The sequence below is a fragment of the Hypanus sabinus genome, unplaced genomic scaffold (genome assembly GCF_030144855.1).
Source record: "Hypanus sabinus isolate sHypSab1 unplaced genomic scaffold, sHypSab1.hap1 scaffold_1401, whole genome shotgun sequence".
Lineage (NCBI taxonomy): Eukaryota > Metazoa > Chordata > Chondrichthyes > Myliobatiformes > Dasyatidae > Hypanus > Hypanus sabinus.
This window is the reverse complement of record NW_026779474.1, coordinates 24,090-45,236: the sequence shown is the minus strand read 5'-3', so window position 1 is coordinate 45,236 and position 21,147 is coordinate 24,090. Positions and strand designations below refer to the sequence as shown.

Here is a 21,147-nt window from a genome sequence, read left to right as displayed (position 1 = left end):
GGAAGTGAGGGGGACGGAGGAACGCAGAGATCGGGGGGAGTGGAGGGGTGACTCACGGTACTTTGGGCTGCCCCACTGCCTTGAGCCTCTCCGCTACTGCTCCCCGGGGTCACCTGCCGGTTGGCCGCCAGTGTCACCTGCAACGGGGAGCGAGAAGGGGTCAAGACAACGTCAATGTCCGTCCGATGTGCTCAGCCGCTTCCTGGTACAAGACCCATTTCGCTTGCCCTCCACCCCGGTTTGTGTGATGTTGTAGTGTGGCTCCTTGTCCGTATGGTGATGGGGGGAGTCAGGCCAGCTCCCCCTTCTAGTCCGTGCCGAACGCTTACTCTCACCTAGTCCCAATGGCCCATATAACCATATCACAATTACACACGGAAACAGGCCGTCTCGGCCCTTCTAGTCCGTGCCGAACATTTACTCTCATCTAGTCCCACCGACCCACACTCAGCCCATAACCCTCCATTCCTTTCCTGTCCGTATACCTATCCAATTTTACTTTAAATGACAATACCGAATCTGCCTCTACCACTTCTACTGGAAGCTCGTTCCACACAGCTACCACTCTCTGAGTAAAGAAACTCCCCCTCGTGTTAACCCTAAACTTTTGCCCTCTAACTCTCAACTCATGTCCTCTTGTTTGAATCTCCCCTACTCTCAATGGAAAAAGCCTATCCACATCAACTCTATCCATCCCCCTCATAATTTTAAATACCTCTTTCAAATCCCCCCTCAACCTTCTACGCTCCAAAGAATAAAGACCTAACTTGTTCAACCTTTCTCTGTGACTCAGGTGCTGAAACCCAGGTAACATTCTGGTAAATCTCCTCTGTACTCTCTCTATTTTGTTGACATCTTTCCTATAATTCGCTGACCAGAACTGTACACAATACTCCAAATTCGGCCTCACCAATGCCTTGTACAATTTTAACTTTACATCCCAACTCCTATACTCAATGCTCTGATTTATTAAGGGCAGAATACCAAAAGCTTTCTTCACCACCCTATCCACATGAGATTCCACCTTCAGGGAACTATGCACCATTATTCCCAAATCTATCGGAGTTTTTCGAGGAGTTTACAAGGAAAGTGGATAATGGGAAGGCAGTGGATGCTGTATACATGGACTTCAGTAAGGCCTTTGACAAGGTCCCGCATGGGAGGTTAGTTAGGAAGATTCAGTCACTAGGTATACATGGAGAGGTAGTAAATTGGATTAGACATTGGCTCAATGGAAGAAGCCAGAGAGTGGTAGTGGAGGATTGCTACTCTGAGTGGAGGCCTGTGACTAGTGGTGTGCCACAGGGATCAGTGCTGGGTCCATTGTTATTTGTCATCTATATCAGTGATCTGGGTGATAATGCAGTGAATTGGATCAGCAAGTTTGCTGATGATATGAAGTTTGGAGGTGCAGTGGACAGTGAGGAAGGTTTTCAAAACTTGCAGAGGGATTTGGACCAGTTGGAGGAATGGGCTGAAAAATGGCAGATGGAGTTTAATACAGACAAGTGGGAGGTATTGCACTTTGGAAGGACAAACCAAGGCAGAACATACAAGGTAAACGGTCGGGCACTGAGGAGTGCAGTAGAACAGAGGGATCTGGTAATACAGATGCAAAATTCCCTAAAAGTGGCGTCACAGGTAGATAGGGTGGTAAAGAGAGATTTTGGTACATCGGCCTTTATAAATCAAAGTATTGAGTGTAAGAGTTGGAATGTAATGGGGAGGTTGTACAAGGCATTGGTGAGGCTGAATTTGGAGTATTGTGGGCAGTTTTGGTCACCGGATTACAGGAAGGATATTAATAAGGTTGAAAGAGTGCAGAGTATTGAGTATAAGAGTTGGAATTTGGAGTATTGTGGGCAGTTTTGGTCACCGGATTACAGGAGGGTTATTAATAAGGTTGAAAGAGTGCAGAGTATTGAGTATAAGAGTTGGAATTTGGAGTATTGTGTGCAGTTTTGGTCACCGGATTACAGGAAGGATATTAATAAGGTTGAAAGAGTGCAGAGTATTGAGTATAAGAGTTGGAATTTGGAGTATTGTGGGCAGTTTTGGTCACCGGATTACAGGAAGGATATTAATAAGGTTGAAAGAGTGCAGAGTATTGAGTATAAGAGTTGGAATTTGGAGTATTGTGTGCAGTTTTGGTCACCGGATTACAGGAAGGATATTAATAAGGTTGAAAGAGTGCAGAGTATTGAGTATAAGAGTTGGAATTTGGAGTATTGTGGGCAGTTTTGGTCACCGGATTACAGGAAGGATATTAATAAGGTTGAAAGAGTGCAGAGTATTGAGTATAAGAGTTGGAATTTGGAGTATTGTGTGCAGTTTTGGTCACCGGATTACAGGAAGGATATTAATAAGGTTGAAAGAGTGCAGAGTATTGAGTATAAGAGTTGGAATTTGGAGTATTGTTGGCGGTTTTGGTCACCGGATTACAGGAAGGATATTAATAAGGTTGAAAGAGTGCAGAGTATTGAGTGTAAGAGTTGGAATTTGGAGTATTGTGGGCAGTTTTGGTCACCGGATTACAGGAAGGATATTAATAAGGTTGAAAGAGTGCAGAGACGGTTTACCAGGATGTGGCCAGGACATGAGAAACTGAGTTACAGAGAAAGGGTGAATAGGTTAGGACTTTATTCCCTGGAGCGTAGGAGAATGAGGGGAGATCTGATAGAGGGGTATAAAATTATGATGGGTATAGAGAGAGTGAATGCGAACAGGCTTTTTCCACCGAGGCCGGGGGGGGAAAAAAACCAGAGGACGTGGGTTAAGGGTGAAGGGGAAAAGTTTAAAGGGAACATTGGGGGGGGGCTTCTTCACACAGAGAGTGGTGGGAGTGTGGAATGAGCTGCCAGATGAAGTGGTGAATGCGGACTCACTTTTAACATTTGAGAAAAACTCGGACGTGTAGATGGACGAGAGGGGTATGGAGGGATGTGGGCCAGGTGCGGGTCAGTGGGACTAGGCGGAGAAATGGTCCGGCACGGCCCAGAGGGGCCGAAAGGCCTGTTTCTGCGCAGGAATGTTCTGCGAGTGTGTGGGTACGCGGACGGGGGTGCCCTGCGCAACCGTACCTGCTGGAGCTGTGCCGTGCTGAGGTGCTGCTGGAGCATCAGCTGCTGGTGCTGGGCCGCGTACATCTGCTGGAGGTACTGGGCCGCCGCGTTGGGCTGACGCTGCAGGGCCTGGAGAGCCTGAAAAGACAGGGTCAGGGTCAGGGGTCACACCTGCACAGAGGGTGGGGGGAGGGTCAGGGGTCACACACACGGGGGAGTGGAGACGGGGTGACACACGGGGTGGGGAGAGGGTCAGGGGTCACACACACGGGGGAGTGGAGATGGGGTGACACACGGGGTGCGGAGAGGGTCAGGGCTCACACACACGGGGGAGTGGAGACGGGGTGACACACGGGAGTGGAGACGGGATGACACACGGGGTGGGGAGAGGGTCAGGGGTCACACACACGGGGGAGTGGAGACGGGATGACACACAGGGTGGGGAGAGGGTCACGGCTCACACACACGGGGGAGTGGAGACGGGGTGACACACGGGGTGGGGAGAGGGTCAGGGGACACAGACACGGGGGAGTGGAGACGGGGTGACACACGGAGTGGGGAGAGGGTCACACACACGGGGTGGGGTGAGGGTCAGGGGTCACACACACGGGGGAGTGGAGACGGGGTGACACACGGGGTGGGGAGAGGGTCAGGGGTCACACACACGGGGGAGTGGAGATGGGGTGACACACGGGGTGCGGAGAGGGTCAGGGCTCACACACACGGGGGAGTGGAGACGGGGTGACACACGGGAGTGGAGACGGGATGACACACGGGGTGGGGAGAGGGTCAGGGGTCACACACACGGGGGAGTGGAGACGGGATGACACACAGGGTGGGGAGAGGGTCACGGCTCACACACACGGGGGAGTGGAGACGGGGTGACACACGGGGTGGGGAGAGGGTCAGGGGACACAGACACGGGGGAGTGGAGACGGGGGTGACACACGGAGTGGGGAGAGGGTCACACACACGGGGTGGGGTGAGGGTCAGGGGTCACACACACGGGGGAGTGGAGACGGGGTGACACACGGGGTGGGGAGAGGGTCAGGGGTCACACACACGGGGGAGTGGAGATGGGGTGACACACGGGGTGCGGAGAGGGTCAGGGCTCACACACACGGGGGAGTGGAGACGGGGTGACACACGGGAGTGGAGACGGGATGACACACGGGGTGGGGAGAGGGTCAGGGGTCACACACACGGGGGAGTGGAGACGGGATGACACACAGGGTGGGGAGAGGGTCACGGCTCACACACACGGGGGAGTGGAGACGGGGTGACACACGGGGTGGGGAGAGGGTCAGGGGACACAGACACGGGGGAGTGGAGACAGGGTGACACACGGAGTGGGGAGAGGGTCACACACACGGGGTGGGGTGAGGGTCAGGGGTCACACACACGGGGGAGTGGAGACGGGGTGACACACGGGGTGGGGAGAGGGTCACACACACGGGGTGGGGTGAGGGTCAGGGCTCACACACACGGGGGAGTGGAGACGGGGTGACACACGGGGTGGGGAGAGGGTCAGGGCTCACACACACGGGGGAGTGGAGACGGGGTGACACACGGGGTGGGGAGAGGGTCAGGGGTCTCACACACGGGGGAGTGGAGACGGGGTGACACACGGGGTGGGGAGAGGGTCAGGGCTCACACACACGGGGGAGTGGATACGGGGTGACACACGGGGTGGGGAGAGGGTCAGGGGTCACACACGGGGGAGTGGAGACGGGGTGACACACGGGGTGGGGAGAGGGTCAGGGGTCACACACACGGGGGAGTGACGGGGTGACACACGGGGTGGAGAGAGGGTCAGGGGTCACACACACGGGGGAGTGGAGACGGGGTGACACACGGGGGAGTGGAGATGGGGTGACACACGGGGTGGGGAGAGGGTCACGGCTCACACACACGGGGGAGTGGAGATGGGGTGACACACGGGGTGGGGAGAGGGTCACACACACGGGGTGGGGAGAGGGTCAGGGGTCACACACGGGGGAGTGGAGACGGGGTGACACACGGGGTGGGGAGAGGGTCAGGGGTAAGACACACGGGGGAGTGGAGATGGGGTGACACACGGGGTGGGGAGAGGGTCAGGGCTCACACACACGGGGGAGTGGAGACGGGGTGACACACGGGGTGGGGAGAGGGTCAGGGGTAAGACACACGGGGGAGTGGAGACGGGGTGACACACGGGGTGGGGAGAGGGTCACGGGTCACACACACGGGGGAGTGGAGATGGGGTGACACACGGGGTGGGGAGAGGGTCAGGGGTCACACACACGGGGGAGTGGAGACGGGGTGACACACGGGGGAGTGGAGATGGGGTCACACACATGGGGGAGTGGAGATGGGGTGACACACGGGGTGGGGAGAGGGTCAGGGGTCACACACGGGAGTGGAGACAGGGTGACACACGGGGTGGGGAGAGGGTCAGGGGTCACATACACGGGGGAGTGGAGACGGGGTGACACATGGGGTGAGGAGAGGGTCACACACACGGGGGAGTGGAGATGGGGTGACACACGGGGTGGGGAGAGGGTCAGGGCTCACACACGGGGGAGTGGAGACGGGGTGACACACGGGGTGGGGTGAGGGTCAGGGGTCACACACACGGGGGAGTGGAGATGGGGTGACACACGGGGTGGGGAGAGGGTCACGGGTCACACACACGGGGGAGTGGAGACGGGGTGACACACGGGGTGGGGAGAGGGTCAGGGGTCAGACACGGGGGAGTGGAAACGGGGTGACACACGGGGTGGGAAGAGGGTCAGGGGTCAGACACACGGGGGAGTGGAGACGGGGTGACACACGGGGTGGGGTGAGGGTCAGGGCTCACACACACGGGGGAGTGGAGATGGGGTGACACAAGGGGTGGGGAGAGGTTCAGGGGTCAGACACATGGGGGAATGGATGGGGTGACACACGGGGTGAGGAGAGGGTCAGGGGTCACACACACGGGGGAATGGGGTGACAGATGGGGTGGGGAGAGGGTCAGGGGTCACACACACGGGGGAGTGGAGACAGGGTGACACACGGGGTGGAGAGAGGGTCAGGGGTCACACACACGGGGGAGTGGAGACGGGGTGACACACGGGGTGGGGAGAGGGTCACACACACGGGGTGGGGTGAGGGTCAGGGCTCACACACACGGGGAGTGGAGACGGGGTGACACACGGGGTGGGGAGAGGGTCAGGGCTCACACACACGGAAGAGTGGAGATGGGGTGACACACGGGGTGGGGAGAGGGTCAGGGGTCACACACACGGGGTGGGGTGAGGGTCAGGGGTCACACACACGTGGTGGGGTGAGGGTCAGGGGTCACACACACGGGGGAGTGGAGACGGGATGACACACGGGGTGGGGAGAGGGTCAGGACTCACACACACGGGGGAGTGGAGATGGGGTGACACACGGGGTGGGGAGAGGTTCAGGGGTCAGACACACGGGGGAATGGATGGGGTGACACACGGGGTGAGGAGAGGGTCAGGGGTCACACACACGGGGGAATGGAGATGGGGTGACAGATGGGGTGGGGAGAGGGTCAGGGCTCACACACACGGAGTGGAGACGGGGTGACACATGGGGTGGGGAGAGGGTCACACACACGGGGTGGGGTGAGGGTCAGGGCTCACACACACGGGGGAGTGGAGACGGGGTGACACACGGGGTGGGGAGAGAGTCAGGGCTCACACACACGGGGGAGTGGAGATGGGGTGACACACGGGGTGGGGAGAGGGTCAGGGGTCAGACACACGGGGTGGGAAGAGGGTCAGGGGTCAGACACACGGGGGAGTGGAGATGGGGTGACACACGGGGTGGGGAGAGGGTCACGGCTCACACACACGGGGTGGGAAGAGGGTCAGGGCTCACACACACGGGAGAGTGGAGACGGGGTGACACACGGGGTGGGGAGAGGGTCAGGGGTCAGACACACGGGGGAGTGGAGACGGGGTGACACACGGGGTGGGGAGAGGGTCACACACACGGGGTGGGGTGAGGGTCAGGGCTCACACACACGGGGGAGTGGAGACGGGGTGACACACGGGGTGGGGAGAGGGTCAGGGGTCACACACGGGGGAGTGGAGACGGGGTGACACGGGGTGGGGAGAGGGTCAGGGCTCACACACACGGGGGAGTGGAGACGGGATGACACACGGGGTGGGGAGAGGGTCAGGGGTCAGACACACGGGGGAGTGGAGACGGGGTGACACACGGGGTGGGAAGAGGGTCAGGGGTCAGACACACGGGGGAGTGAAGATGGGGTGACACACGGGGTGGGGAGAGGGTCAGGGCTCACACACGGGGGAGTGGAGACGGGGTGACACACGGGGTGGGGAGAGGGTCAGGGCTCACACACACGGGGGAGTGGAGACGGGGTGACACACGGGGTGGGGAGAGGGTCAGGGGTCACACACGGGGGAGTGGAGACGGGGTGACACACGGGGTGGGGAGAGGGTCAGGGGTCACACACGGGGGAGTGGAGACGGGATGACACACGGGGTGAGGAGAGGGTCAGGGGTCACACACACAGGGGAGTGGAGATGGGGTGACACACGGGGTGGGGAGAGGGTCAGGGGTCACACACACGGGGGAGTGGAGACGGGGTGACACACGGGGTGGGGAGAGGGTCACACACACGGGGTGGGGTGAGGGTCAGGGGTCACACACACGGGGGAGTGGAGACGGGGTGACACGGGGTGGGGAGAGGGTCAGGGCTCACACACACACAGGGGAGTGGAGATGGGGTGACACACGGGGTGCGGAGAGGGTCAGGGGTCACACACACAGGGGAGTGGAGATGGGGTGACACACGGGGTGGGGAGAGGTTCAGGGGTCACACACACGGGGGAATGGATGGGGTGACACACGGGGTGGGGAGAGGTTCAGAGCTCACACACACGGGGGAGTGGAGACGGGGTGACACACGGGGTGGGGAGAGGGTCAGGGGTCACACAAACGGGGGAGTGGAGATGGGGTGACACACGGGGTGGGGAGAGGGTCACGGGTCACACACACGGGGGAGTGGAGACGGGGTGACACACGGGGTGGGGAGAGGGTCAGGGCTCACACACACGGGGGAGTGGAGACGGGGTGACACACGGGGTGGGGAGAGGGTCAGGGGTCTCACACACGGGGGAGTGGAGATGGGGTGACACACGGGGTGGGGAGAGGGTCAGGGGTCTCACACACGGGGGAGTGGAGACGGGGTGACACACGGGGTGGGGAGAGGGTCAGGGCTCACACACACGGGGGAGTGGAGATGGGGTGACACACGGGGTGGGGAGAGGGTCACGGGTCACACACACGGGGGAGTGGAGACGGGGTGACACACGGGGTGGGGAGAGGGTCAGGGGTCAGACACGGGGGAGTGGAAACGGGGTGACACACGGGGTGGGAAGAGGGTCAGGGGTCAGACACACGGGGGAGTGGAGACGGGGTGACACACGGGGTGGGGTGAGGGTCAGGGCTCACACACACGGGGGAGTGGAGATGGGGTGACACAAGGGGTGGGGAGAGGTTCAGGGGTCAGACACATGGGGGAATGGATGGGGTGACACACGGGGTGAGGAGAGGGTCAGGGGTCACACACACGGGGGAATGGGGTGACAGATGGGGTGGGGAGAGGGTCAGGGGTCACACACACGGGGGAGTGGAGACAGGGTGACACACGGGGTGGAGAGAGGGTCAGGGGTCACACACACGGGGGAGTGGAGACGGGGTGACACACGGGGTGGGGAGAGGGTCACACACACGGGGTGGGGTGAGGGTCAGGGCTCACACACACGGGGGAGTGGAGACGGGGTGACACACGGGGTGGGGAGAGGGTCAGGGCTCACACACACGGAAGAGTGGAGATGGGGTGACACACGGGGTGGGGAGAGGGTCAGGGGTCACACACACGGGGTGGGGTGAGGGTCAGGGGTCACACACACGTGGTGGGGTGAGGGTCAGGGGTCACACACACGGGGGAGTGGAGACGGGATGACACACGGGGTGGGGAGAGGGTCAGGACTCACACACACGGGGGAGTGGAGATGGGGTGACACACGGGGTGGGGAGAGGTTCAGGGGTCAGACACACGGGGGAATGGATGGGGTGACACACGGGGTGAGGAGAGGGTCAGGGGTCACACACACGGGGGAATGGAGATGGGGTGACAGATGGGGTGGGGAGAGGGTCAGGGCTCACACACACGGAGTGGAGACGGGGTGACACATGGGGTGGGGAGAGGGTCACACACACGGGGTGGGGTGAGGGTCAGGGCTCACACACACGGGGGAGTGGAGACGGGGTGACACACGGGGTGGGGAGAGAGTCAGGGCTCACACACACGGGGGAGTGGAGATGGGGTGACACACGGGGTGGGGAGAGGGTCAGGGGTCAGACACACGGGGTGGGAAGAGGGTCAGGGGTCAGACACACGGGGGAGTGGAGATGGGGTGACACACGGGGTGGGGAGAGGGTCACGGCTCACACACACGGGGTGGGAAGAGGGTCAGGGCTCACACACACGGGAGAGTGGAGACGGGGTGACACACGGGGTGGGGAGAGGGTCAGGGGTCAGACACACGGGGGAGTGGAGACGGGGTGACACACGGGGTGGGGAGAGGGTCACACACACGGGGTGGGGTGAGGGTCAGGGCTCACACACACGGGGGAGTGGAGACGGGGTGACACACGGGGTGGGGAGAGGGTCAGGGGTCACACACGGGGGAGTGGAGACGGGGTGACACGGGGTGGGGAGAGGGTCAGGGCTCACACACACGGGGGAGTGGAGACGGGATGACACACGGGGTGGGGAGAGGGTCAGGGGTCAGACACACGGGGGAGTGGAGACGGGGTGACACACGGGGTGGGAAGAGGGTCAGGGGTCAGACACACGGGGGAGTGAAGATGGGGTGACACACGGGGTGGGGAGAGGGTCAGGGCTCACACACGGGGGAGTGGAGACGGGGTGACACACGGGGTGGGGAGAGGGTCAGGGCTCACACACACGGGGGAGTGGAGACGGGGTGACACACGGGGTGGGGAGAGGGTCAGGGGTCACACACGGGGGAGTGGAGACGGGGTGACACACGGGGTGGGGAGAGGGTCAGGGGTCACACACGGGGGAGTGGAGACGGGATGACACACGGGGTGAGGAGAGGGTCAGGGGTCACACACACAGGGGAGTGGAGATGGGGTGACACACGGGGTGGGGAGAGGGTCAGGGGTCACACACACGGGGGAGTGGAGACGGGGTGACACACGGGGTGGGGAGAGGGTCACACACACGGGGTGGGGTGAGGGTCAGGGGTCACACACACGGGGGAGTGGAGACGGGGTGACACGGGGTGGGGAGAGGGTCAGGGCTCACACACACACAGGGGAGTGGAGATGGGGTGACACACGGGGTGCGGAGAGGGTCAGGGGTCACACACACAGGGGAGTGGAGATGGGGTGACACACGGGGTGGGGAGAGGTTCAGGGGTCACACACACGGGGGAATGGATGGGGTGACACACGGGGTGGGGAGAGGTTCAGAGCTCACACACACGGGGGAGTGGAGACGGGGTGACACACGGGGTGGGGAGAGGGTCAGGGGTCACACAAACGGGGGAGTGGAGATGGGGTGACACACGGGGTGGGGAGAGGGTCACGGGTCACACACACGGGGGAGTGGAGACGGGGTGACACACGGGGTGGGGAGAGGGTCAGGGCTCACACACACGGGGGAGTGGAGACGGGGTGACACACGGGGTGGGGAGAGGGTCAGGGGTCTCACACACGGGGGAGTGGAGATGGGGTGACACACGGGGTGGGGAGAGGGTCAGGGGTCTCACACACGGGGGAGTGGAGACGGGGTGACACACGGGGTGGGGAGAGGGTCAGGGCTCACACACACGGGGGAGTGGAGATGGGGTGACACACGGGGTGGGGAGAGGGTCAGGGGTCACACACGGGGGAGTGGAGACAGAGTGACACACGGGGGTGGGGTGGGAGGAGTTCGGACCTGGACTGCCTGACGCTCGTAGAGGGACATCTGCGGCACCTGGGGTCGGGCGCTCCCTGCTCCCCCACCTCCGCCACCAGCTGGCTGGTCTCCCTCATTCTCCATGGCGATGGCTGGAGGGGGCTGGTGGGAGAGGGAGGGCAGTTAGTGCGGTTAGAGACAACCCATCCGTCCCGGATCAGTTGGACACACACACTGGTATGCAAACACACACCCAATTCACAATGACCACCCGGCAAGAGAGGATCTTAAAAACATCCAGTCTGCCAGCAGACTCTCGGTCTCTCTGACTTGCAGCACAACCTCTCTCTCGTATCTGCCGTCAACACCAGCCCAGTCCTGCATTCGGGACTCCTGGCACTTACTATGTGGCCCCTCTCATCTCCTTTCAAACTGTCCCCTCTCACCTTAAATGCCCTCTATCCCTGATATCGCTTTCACGAGTAACAGCATCCAGTCTGCCAGCAGACTCTCGGTCTCTCTCTCTGTCCCTGTAAACACGTCCAGTGTGTCACACCCTCTCCGTCCCTGTAAACACGTCCAGTGTGTCACACCCTCTCCGTCCCTGTAAACACATCCAGCGTGTCACACCCTCTCTATCCTTGTAAACACATTCAGCGTGTCACACCCTCTCTGTCCCTGTAAACACATCCAGTGTGTGACACCCTCTCTGTCCCTGTAAACATATCCAGTGTGTCACACCCTCTCTATCCCTGTAAACACATCCAGTGTGTCACACCCTCTCTATCCCTGGAAACACATCCAGTGTGTCACACCGTCTCTATCCCTGGAAACACATCCAGTGTGTGACACCCTCTCTGTCCCTGTAAACATATCCAGTGTGTGACACCCTCTCTGTCCCTGTAAACAGATCCAGTGTGTCACACCATCTCTATCCCTGGAAACAGATCCAGTGTGTCACACCCTCTCTATCTGTGTAAACACATCCAGTGTATCACACCCTCTCTGTCCCTGTAAACACATCCAGTGTGTCACACCCTCTCTATCCTTGTAAACACATTCAGCGTGTCACACCCTCTCTGTCCCTGTAAACACATCCAGTGTGTGACACCCTCTCTGTCCCTGTAAACATATCCAGTGTGTCACACCCTCTCTATCCCTGTAAACACATCCAGTGTGTCACACCGTCTCTATCCCTGGAAACACATCCAGTGTGTCACACCGTCTCTATCCCTGGAAACACATCCAGTGTGTGACACCCTCTCTGTCCCTGTAAACATATCCAGTGTGTGACACCCTCTCTGTCCCTGTAAACAGATCCAGTGTGTCACACCGTCTCTATCCCTGGAAACAGATCCAGTGTGTCACACCCTCTCTATCTGTGTAAACACATCCAGTGTATCACACCCTCTCTGTCCCTGTAAACACATCCAGTGTGTCACACCCTCTCTGTCCCTGTAAACACATCCAGTGTGTCACACCCTCTCTGTCCCTGTAAACACATCCAGTGTGTCACACCCTCTCTGTCCCTGTGAACACATCCAGTGTGTCACACCCTCTCTATCCCTGTAAACACATCCAGTGTGTCACACCCTCTCTGTCCCTGTGAACACATCCAGTGTGTCACACCCTCTCTATCCCTGTAAACACATCCAGTGTGTCACAACCTCTCCGTCCCTGTAAAGACATAGTGTGTCACACCCTCTCTATCCCTGTAACATTCAGTGTGTCACACCCTCTCTATCCCTGTAACATTCAGTGTGTCACATCCTCTCTATCCCTGTAAACACATCCAGTGTGTAACACCCTCTCTGTCCCTGTAAACACATCCAGTGTGTCACACCCTCTCTGTCCCTGTAAACATATCCAGTGTGTCACACCCTCTCTATCCCTGTAAACACATCCAGTGTGTCACACCGTCTCTATCCCTGGAAACACATCCAGTGTGTCACACCCTCTCTATCACTGTAAACACGTCCAGTGTGTCACACCCTCTCTGTCCCTGTAAACATGTCCAGTGTGTCACACCCTCTCTGTCCCTGTAAACATGTCCAGTGTGTCACACCCTCTCTGTCCCTGTAAACATGTCCAGTGTGTCACACCCTCTCTGTCCCTGTAAACATGTCCAGTGTGTCACACCCTCTCTGTCCCTGTAAACACATCCAGAGTGTCACACCCTCTCTGTCCCTGTAAACACATCCAGTGTGTCACACCCTCTCTGTCCCTGTAAACACATCCAGTGTGTCACACCCCCTCTGTCCCTGTAAACACATCCAGTGTGTCACACCCCCTCTGTCCCTGTAAACACATCCAGTGTGTCACACCCTCTCTGTCCCTGTGAACACATCCAGTGTGTCACACCCTCTCTATCCCTGTAAACACATCCAGTGTGTCACACCCTGTCTATCCCTGTAAACACATCCAGTGTGTCACACCCTCTCTATCCCTGTAAACACATCCAGTGTGTCACGCCCTCTCTGTCCCTGTAAACACATCCAGTGCGTCACACCCTCTCTGTCCCTGTAAACACGTCCAGTGTGTAACACCCTCTCTGTCCCTGTAAACACATCCAGTGTGTCACACCCTCTCTGTCCCTGTAAACACATCCAGTGTGTCACACCCTCTCTGTCCCTGTAAACACATCCAGTGTGTCACATCCTCTCTGTCCCTGTAAACAGGTCCAGTGTGTCACACCCTCTCTATCCCTGTAAACACATCCAGTGTCACACCCTCTCTGTCCCTGTGACATCCAGTGCGTCACACCCTCTCTGTCCCTGTAAACACATCCAGTGTGTCACACCCTCTCTGTCCCTGTAAACACATCCAGTGTGTCACACCCTCTATGTCCCTGTAAACAGGTCCAGTGTGTCACACCCTCTCTATCCCTGAAAACACATCCAGTGTCACACCCTCTCTGTCCCTGTAAACACATCCAATGTGTTACACCCTCTCTATCCCTGTAAACACATTCAGTGTGTCACACCCTCTCTGTCCCTGTAAACACATCCAGTGTGTGACACCCTCTCTGTCCCTGTAAACAGGTCCAGTGTGTCACACCCTCTCCATCCCTGTAAACAGGTCCAGTGTGTCACACCCTCTCTATCCCTGTAAACACATCCAGTGTCACACCCTCTCTGTCCCTGTAAACACATCCAATGTGTCACACCCTCTCTATCCCTGTAAACACATTCAGTGTGTCACACACTCTCTGTCCCTGTAAACACATCCAGTGTGTCACACCCTCTCTATCCCTGTAAACTCATCCAGTGTGTCACACCCTCTCTGTCCTGTAAACACACCCAGTGTGTCACACCCTCTCTATCCCTGTGAACACATGAAGTGTGTCACACACTCTCTGTCCCTGTAAACACATCCAGTGTGTCACACCCTCTCCGTCCCTGTAAACACATCCAGTGTGTCACACACTCTCTGTCCCTGTAAACACATCCAGTGTGTCACACACTCTCTGTCCCTGTAAACACATCCAGTGTGTCACACCCTCTCTATCCCTGTAAACACATCCAGTGTGTCACACCCTCTCTATCCCTGTAAACACATCCAGTGTGTCACACCCTCTCTGTCCCTGTAAACACATCCAGTGTGTCACACCCTCTCTGTCTGTGTAAACACATCCAGTGTGTCACACCCTCTCTGTCCCTGTAAACACATCCAGTGTGTCACACCCTCTCTGTCCCTGTAAACACATCCAGTGTGTCACACCCTCACTGTCCAAGTAAACACATCCAGTGTGTCACATCCTCTCTATCACTGTAAACACATCCAGTGTGTCAAACCCTCTCTGTCCCTGTAAACACGTCCAGTGTGTCACACCCTCTCTGTCCCTGTAAACACGTCCAGTGTGTCACACCCTCTCTGTCCCTGTAAACACATCCAGTGTGTCACACCCTCACTATCCCTGTAAACACATCCAGTGTGTCACACCCTCTCTGTCCCTGTAAACACATCCAGTGTGTCACACCCTGTCTATCCCTGTAAACACATCCAGTGTGTCACACCCTCTCTATCCCTGTAAACACATCCAGTGTGTCACGCCCTCTCTGTCCCTGTAAACACATCCAGTGTGTCACACTCTCTCTGTCCCTGTAAACACACCCAGTGTGTCACATACTCTCTGTCCCTGTAAACACACCCAGTGTGTCACACCCTCTCTGTCCCTGTAAACACATCCAGTGTGTCACACCCTCTCTGTCCCTGTAAACACATCCAGTGTGTCACACCCTCTCTGTCCCTGTAAACACATCCAGTGTGTCACACCCTCTCTATCCCTGTAAACACATCCAGTGTGTCACACCCTCTCTGTCCCTGTAAACACATCCAGTGTGTCACACCTTCTCTGTCCCTGTAAACACATCCAGTGTGTCACACCCTCTCTGTCCCTGTAAACACATCCAGTGTGTCACACCCTCTCTATCCCTGTAACTTCCAGTGTGTCACATCCTCTCTGTCCCTGTAAACACATCCAGTGTGTCACACCCTCTCTATCCCTGTAACATCCAGTGTGTCACACCCTCTCTGTCCCTGTAAACACATCCAATGTGTCACACCTTCTCTGTCCCTGTAAACACATCCAGTGTGTCACACCCTCTCTGTCCCTGTAAACACATCCAGTGTGTCACACCCTCTCTATCCCTGTAAACACATCCAGTGTGTAACACCCTCTCTGTCTCTGTAAACACATCCAGTGTGTCACACCCTCTCTGTCCCTGTAAACACATCCAGTGTGTAACACCCTCTCCGTCCCTGTAAACACATCCAGTGTGTCACACCCTCTCTATCCCTGTAAACACATCCAGTGTGTCACACCCTCTCTATCCCTGTAAACACATCCAGTGTGTAACACCCTCTCCGTCCCTGTAAACACATCCAGTGTGTAACACCCTCTCTATCCCTGTAAACACATCCAGTGTGTCACACCCTCTCTATCCCTGTAACATCCAGTGTGTCACATCCTCTCTATCCCTGTGAACACATCCAGTGTGTAACACCCTCTCTGTCCCTGTAAACACGTCCAGTGTGTCACACCCTCTCTGTCCCTGTAAACACATCCAGTGTGTCACACCCTCTCTGTCCCTGTAAACACGTCCAGTGTGTCACACCCTCTCTATCCCTGTAAACACATCCAGTGTGTCACACCCTCTCTGTCCCTGTAAACACATCCAGTGTGTCACACCTTCTCTGTCCCTGTAAACACACCCAGTGTGTCACACCCTCTCTGTCCCTGTAAACACATCCAGTGTGTCACACCCTCTCTGTCCCTGTAAACACATCCAGTGTGTCACACCCTCTCTATCCCTGTAACATTCAGTGTGTCACACCCTCTCTATCCCTGTAAACACATCCAGTGTGTAACACCCTCTCTGTCCCTGTTCACACATCCAGTGTCTCACACCCTCTCTATCCCTGTAAACACATCCAGCGTGTCACACCCTTTCTACCCTGTAAACACATCCAGTGTGTCACACCCTCTCTATCTGTGTAAACACATCCAGTGTGTCACACCTCTCTATCCCTGTGAACACATCCAGTGTATCACACCCTCTCTGTCCCTGTACACACATCCAGTGTGTCACACCCTCTCTGTCCCTGTAAACACGTCCAGTGTGTCACACCCTCTCTATCCCTGTAAACACGTCCAGTGTGTCACACCCTCTCTATCCCTGTAAACACGTCCAGTGTGTCACACCCTCTCTGTCCCTGTAAACACGTCCAGTGTGTCACACCTTCTCTATCCCTGTAAACACGTCCAGTGTGTCACACCCTCTCTGTCCCTGTAAACACATCCAGTGTGTCACACCCTCTCTATCCCTGTAAACACGTCCAGTGTGTCACACCCTCTCTATCCCTGTAAACTCATCCAGCGTGTCACACCCTCTCTATCCCTGTAAACACATACAGTGTGTCACACCGTCTCTATCCCTGTAAACAGATCCAGTGTGTCACACCCTCTCTGTCCCTGTAAACACATCCAGTGTGTCACACCCTCTCTGTCCCTGTAAACACATCCAGTGTGTCACACCCTCTCTATCCCTGTAAACTCATCCAGCGTGTCACACCTCTCTATCCCTGTAAACACATACAGTGTGTAACACCCTCTCTGTCCCTGTAAACACATCCAGTGTGTCACACCCTCTCTGTCTCTGTAAACACATCCAGTGTGTCACACCCTCTCTGTCCCTGTACACACATCCAGTGTGTCACACCCTCTCTGTCCCTGTAAACAGATCCAGTGTGTCACACCCTCTCTGTCCCTGTAAACACATCCAGTGTCTCACACCCTCTCTATCCCTGTAAACACATCCAGCGTGTCACACCCTTTCTACCCTGTAAACACATCCAGTGTGTCACACCCTCTCTATCTGTGTAAACACATCCAGTGTGTCACACCTCTCTATCCCTGTAAACACATCCAGTGTGTCACACCCTCTCTGTCTCTGTAAACACATCCAGTGTGTCACACCCTCTCTGTCCCTGTACACACATCCAGTGTGTCACACCCTCTCTATCCCTGTAAAGTCATCCAGCGTGTCACACCCTCTCTATCCCTGTAAACACATCCAGTGTGTCACACCCTCTCTATCTGTGTAAACACATCCAGTGTGTCACACCTCTCTATCCCTGTAAACACATCCAGTGTGTCACACCCTCTCTGTCTCTGTAAACACATCCAGTGTGTCACACCCTCTCTGTCCCTGTACACACATCCAGTGTGTCACACCCTCTCTATCCCTGTAAACACGTCCAGTGTGTCACACCCTCTCTATCCCTGTAAAGTCATCCAGCGTGTCACACCCTCTCTATCCCTGTAAACACATACAGTGTGTCACACCGTCTCTATCCCTGTAAACAGATCCAGTGTGTCACACCCTCTATGTCCCTGTAAACACATCCAGTGTGTCACACCCTCTCTGTCCCTGTAAACACATCCAGTGTGTCACACCCTCTCTATCCCTGTAAACTCATCCAGCGTGTCACACCCTCTCTATCCTTGTAAACACATACAGTGTGTAACACCCTCTCTGTCCCTGTAAACACATCCAGTGTGTCACACCCTCTCTGTCCCTGTAAACACATACAGTGTGTAACACCCTCTCTGTCCCTGTAAACACATCCAGTGTGTCACACCGTCTCTGTCTCTGTAAACACATCCAGTGTGTCACACCCTCTCTGTCCCTGTAAACACATCCAGTGTGTCACACCTCTCTATCCCTGTAAACACATCCAGTGTGTCACACCCTCTCTGTCTCTGTAAACACATCCAGTGTGTCACACCCTCTCTGTCCCTGTAAACACATCCAGTGTGTCACATCCTCTCTGTCCCTGTAAACACATCCAGTGTGTCACACCCTCTCTGTCCCTGTAAACACATCCAGTGTGTGACACCCTATCACTGTAAACACATCCAGTGTGTCACACCGTCTCTGTCTCTGTAAACACATCCAGTGTGTCACACCCTCTCTGTCTCTGTAAACACATCCAGTGTGTCACACCCTCTCTGTCCCTGTACACACATCCAGTGTGTCACACCCTCTCTGTCCCTGTAAACACATCCAGTGTGTGTGATATTATCCCTCTCTCTCCCCACATTAAGGGGTATAATCCCCCTCTTTCACAACGTTAAGGCATATTATCACCCTCTCTCCCCACAGTGGTTTAATCCCTCTCTGCCCACATTAAGGGGTATAATCCCCTCTCTGTCTCCCCCACATTAAGGGGTATCATCCCTTTCTCCCTACATTAAGGGGTATTATGCCCCCCCACATTAAGTATTATCCCCCCTCTCCCCACAAGTGGTATCATCCCCTTTCAAAGCATTATGGTGTATTATCCCTCTCTCCCCCACATTATGGGGTATTAATCCTCTCTCTCCACCCACATTGGGGGTATTATTCCTTTCCCCTCATTTCGGGGTAATATCCCCCTCTCTCCCCACTTTATTGGGTAGTATCCCCCTCCCTACATTAATGAGTATTATCCCTCTCCTCAGCTTAAGGGGTATTACCCCTCTCTCCCTGGATTAAGGGGTATCACCCTGCTCTCTCTCCCCACATCATATCCCCCCCTCCCTCCAACATTTCGGGAACTTTCTCTTACCACCCCCCGTCTCTCAGCCGCTCTGTTGCCCCCTCGTCTTTATTTCGCCAGCCACTTCCGCTTCCTGTCAGCCGAACCTGAGCGCCGGCCAATAGGAGTGCGCTCCGTCCCCCGTCCTCTCTCCGATTGGCCGACCTGCCCTGCTCCCGCCCATTCCGCTGGCCGCACGTGACGCGGGCGAACGCGCTCCCGCACCGCGAGCCTTCCGGCCTTCGCCCACTCTCCACGTGACCCGGGCTTCCGGCCCCACCCCCCCTACACGTCACATGGATGACGGCGCCCTGTGACCGGGCGTCATGCCCCCTTCCCACGTGATCCGGCCTCCCGGGGAGGGGCGGGGTCGGCACAGGCCACGCCCCCTCCACCGTCGGCCTGGGGCGGGGCTCGCGTCTCACGTGACCTCGGCGGCAAATTGTCACGTGGGACGGAGCCCGTTTCCTGCACCAACATGGCCGCCGGGTCCTGCCCCCTCCTTACACACCCCGCTGGTTTTAAATGCCTCTCCCTGGGGCAGGCCGGCCGGCTGGCAGAGGCATGTCGGGTTTGAGGGGCCAGAACACTCCCTTCCCTCAGGGAGCCGCTCGTTTGCCCCCTCCTTACACACCCCGCTGGTTTTAAATGCCTCTCCCTGGGGCAGGCCGGCCGGCAGAGGCCTGTCGGGTTTGAGGGGCCAGAACACTCCCTTCCCTCAGGGAGCCGCTCGTTTGCACCCTCCCTACACACCCCGCTGGTTTTAAATGCCTCTCCCTGGGGCAGGCCGGCCAGAGGCATGTCGGGTTTGAGGGGCCAGAACACTCCCGTCCCTCAGGGAGCCGCTCGTTTGCACCCTCCTTACACACCCCGCTGGTTTTAAATGCCTCTCCCTGGGGCAGGCCGGCCGGCAGAGGCATGTCGGGTTTGAGGGGCCAGAACACTCCCTTCCCTCAGGGAGCCGCTCGTTTGCACCCTCCTTACACACCCCGCTGGTTTTAAATGCCTCTCCCTGGGGCAGGCCGGCCTGCAGCAGAGGCATGTCGGGTTTGAGGGGCCAGAACACTCCCTTCCCTCAGGGAGCCGCTCGTTTGCACCCTCCTTACACACCCCGCTGGTTTTAAATGCCTCTCCCTGGGGCAGGCCGGCCGGCTGGCAGAGGCATGTCGGGTTTGAGGGGCCAGAACACTCCCTTCCCTCAGGGAGCCGCTCGTTTGCACCCTCCTTACACACCCCGCTGGTTTTAAATGCCTCTCCCTGGGGCAGGCCGGCCTGCAGCAGAGGCATGTCGGGTTTGAGGGGCCAGAACACTCCCTTCCCTCAGGGAGCCGCTCGTTTGCACCCTCCTTACACACCCCGCTGGTTTTAAATGCCTCTCCCTGGGGCAGGCCGGCCGGCTGGCAGAGGCATGTCGGGTTTGAGGGGCCAGAACACTCCCTTCCCTCAGGGAGCCGCTCGTTTGCACCCTCCTTACACACCCCGCTGGTTTTAAATGCCTCTCCCTGGGGCAGGCTGGCCTGCAGCAGAGGCATGTCGGGTTTGAGGGGCCAGAACACTCCCTTCCCTCAGGGAGCCGCTCGTTTGCACCCTCCTTACACACCCCGCTGGTTTTAAATGCCTCTCCCTGGGGCAGGCCGGCCGGCTGGCAGAGGCATGTCGGGTTTGAGGGGCCAGAACACTCCCTTCCCTCAGGGAGCCGCTCGTTTGCACCCTCCTTACACACCCCGCTGGTTTTAAATGCCTCTCCCTGGGGCAGGCCAGCTGGCAGAAGAGCATGTCGGGTTTGAGGGGCCAGAACACTCCCTTCCCTCGGGGCCTGGGAGATGCCAACCACGCCCCTCAATATGGTGGGCAGTCGGCTCAGAATGGGCACCACTGCTAAATACTTGTGTCTAATAGCATCGTCACCACGCCTGCTCTCTGTGCCCGTGTGCCAAGTCAGTCACAATGCTCTCAGGGACCGGGGAAAGAAAGCTAATGGCATGCTGGCCTTCATAACAAGAGGAATTGAGTGTAGGAGTAAAGAGGTCCTTCTGCAGCTGTACA

At 57.4% G+C, this 21,147-nt stretch overlaps 1 protein-coding gene across 1 annotated transcript in view; it reads right to left on the bottom strand.

Moving 5' to 3' along the window:
- Positions 1-19,286, bottom strand: part of LOC132386939 (polyhomeotic-like protein 1) — a gene marked incomplete at its 3' end in the record, with an annotated part of 61,990 nt that extends 42,704 nt beyond the window's left edge. The window contains exons 1-4 of the mRNA XM_059959291.1: positions 19,132-19,286; positions 11,059-11,181; positions 3,081-3,200; positions 57-137 (exon numbers count right to left, since the gene is read on the bottom strand). Coding sequence (XP_059815274.1) covers positions 57-137; positions 3,081-3,200; positions 11,059-11,163 — 306 coding nt within the window. The remainder of the gene's footprint in view (positions 1-56; positions 138-3,080; positions 3,201-11,058; positions 11,182-19,131) is intronic.
- Positions 19,287-21,147: the final 1,861 nt, after the last annotated feature.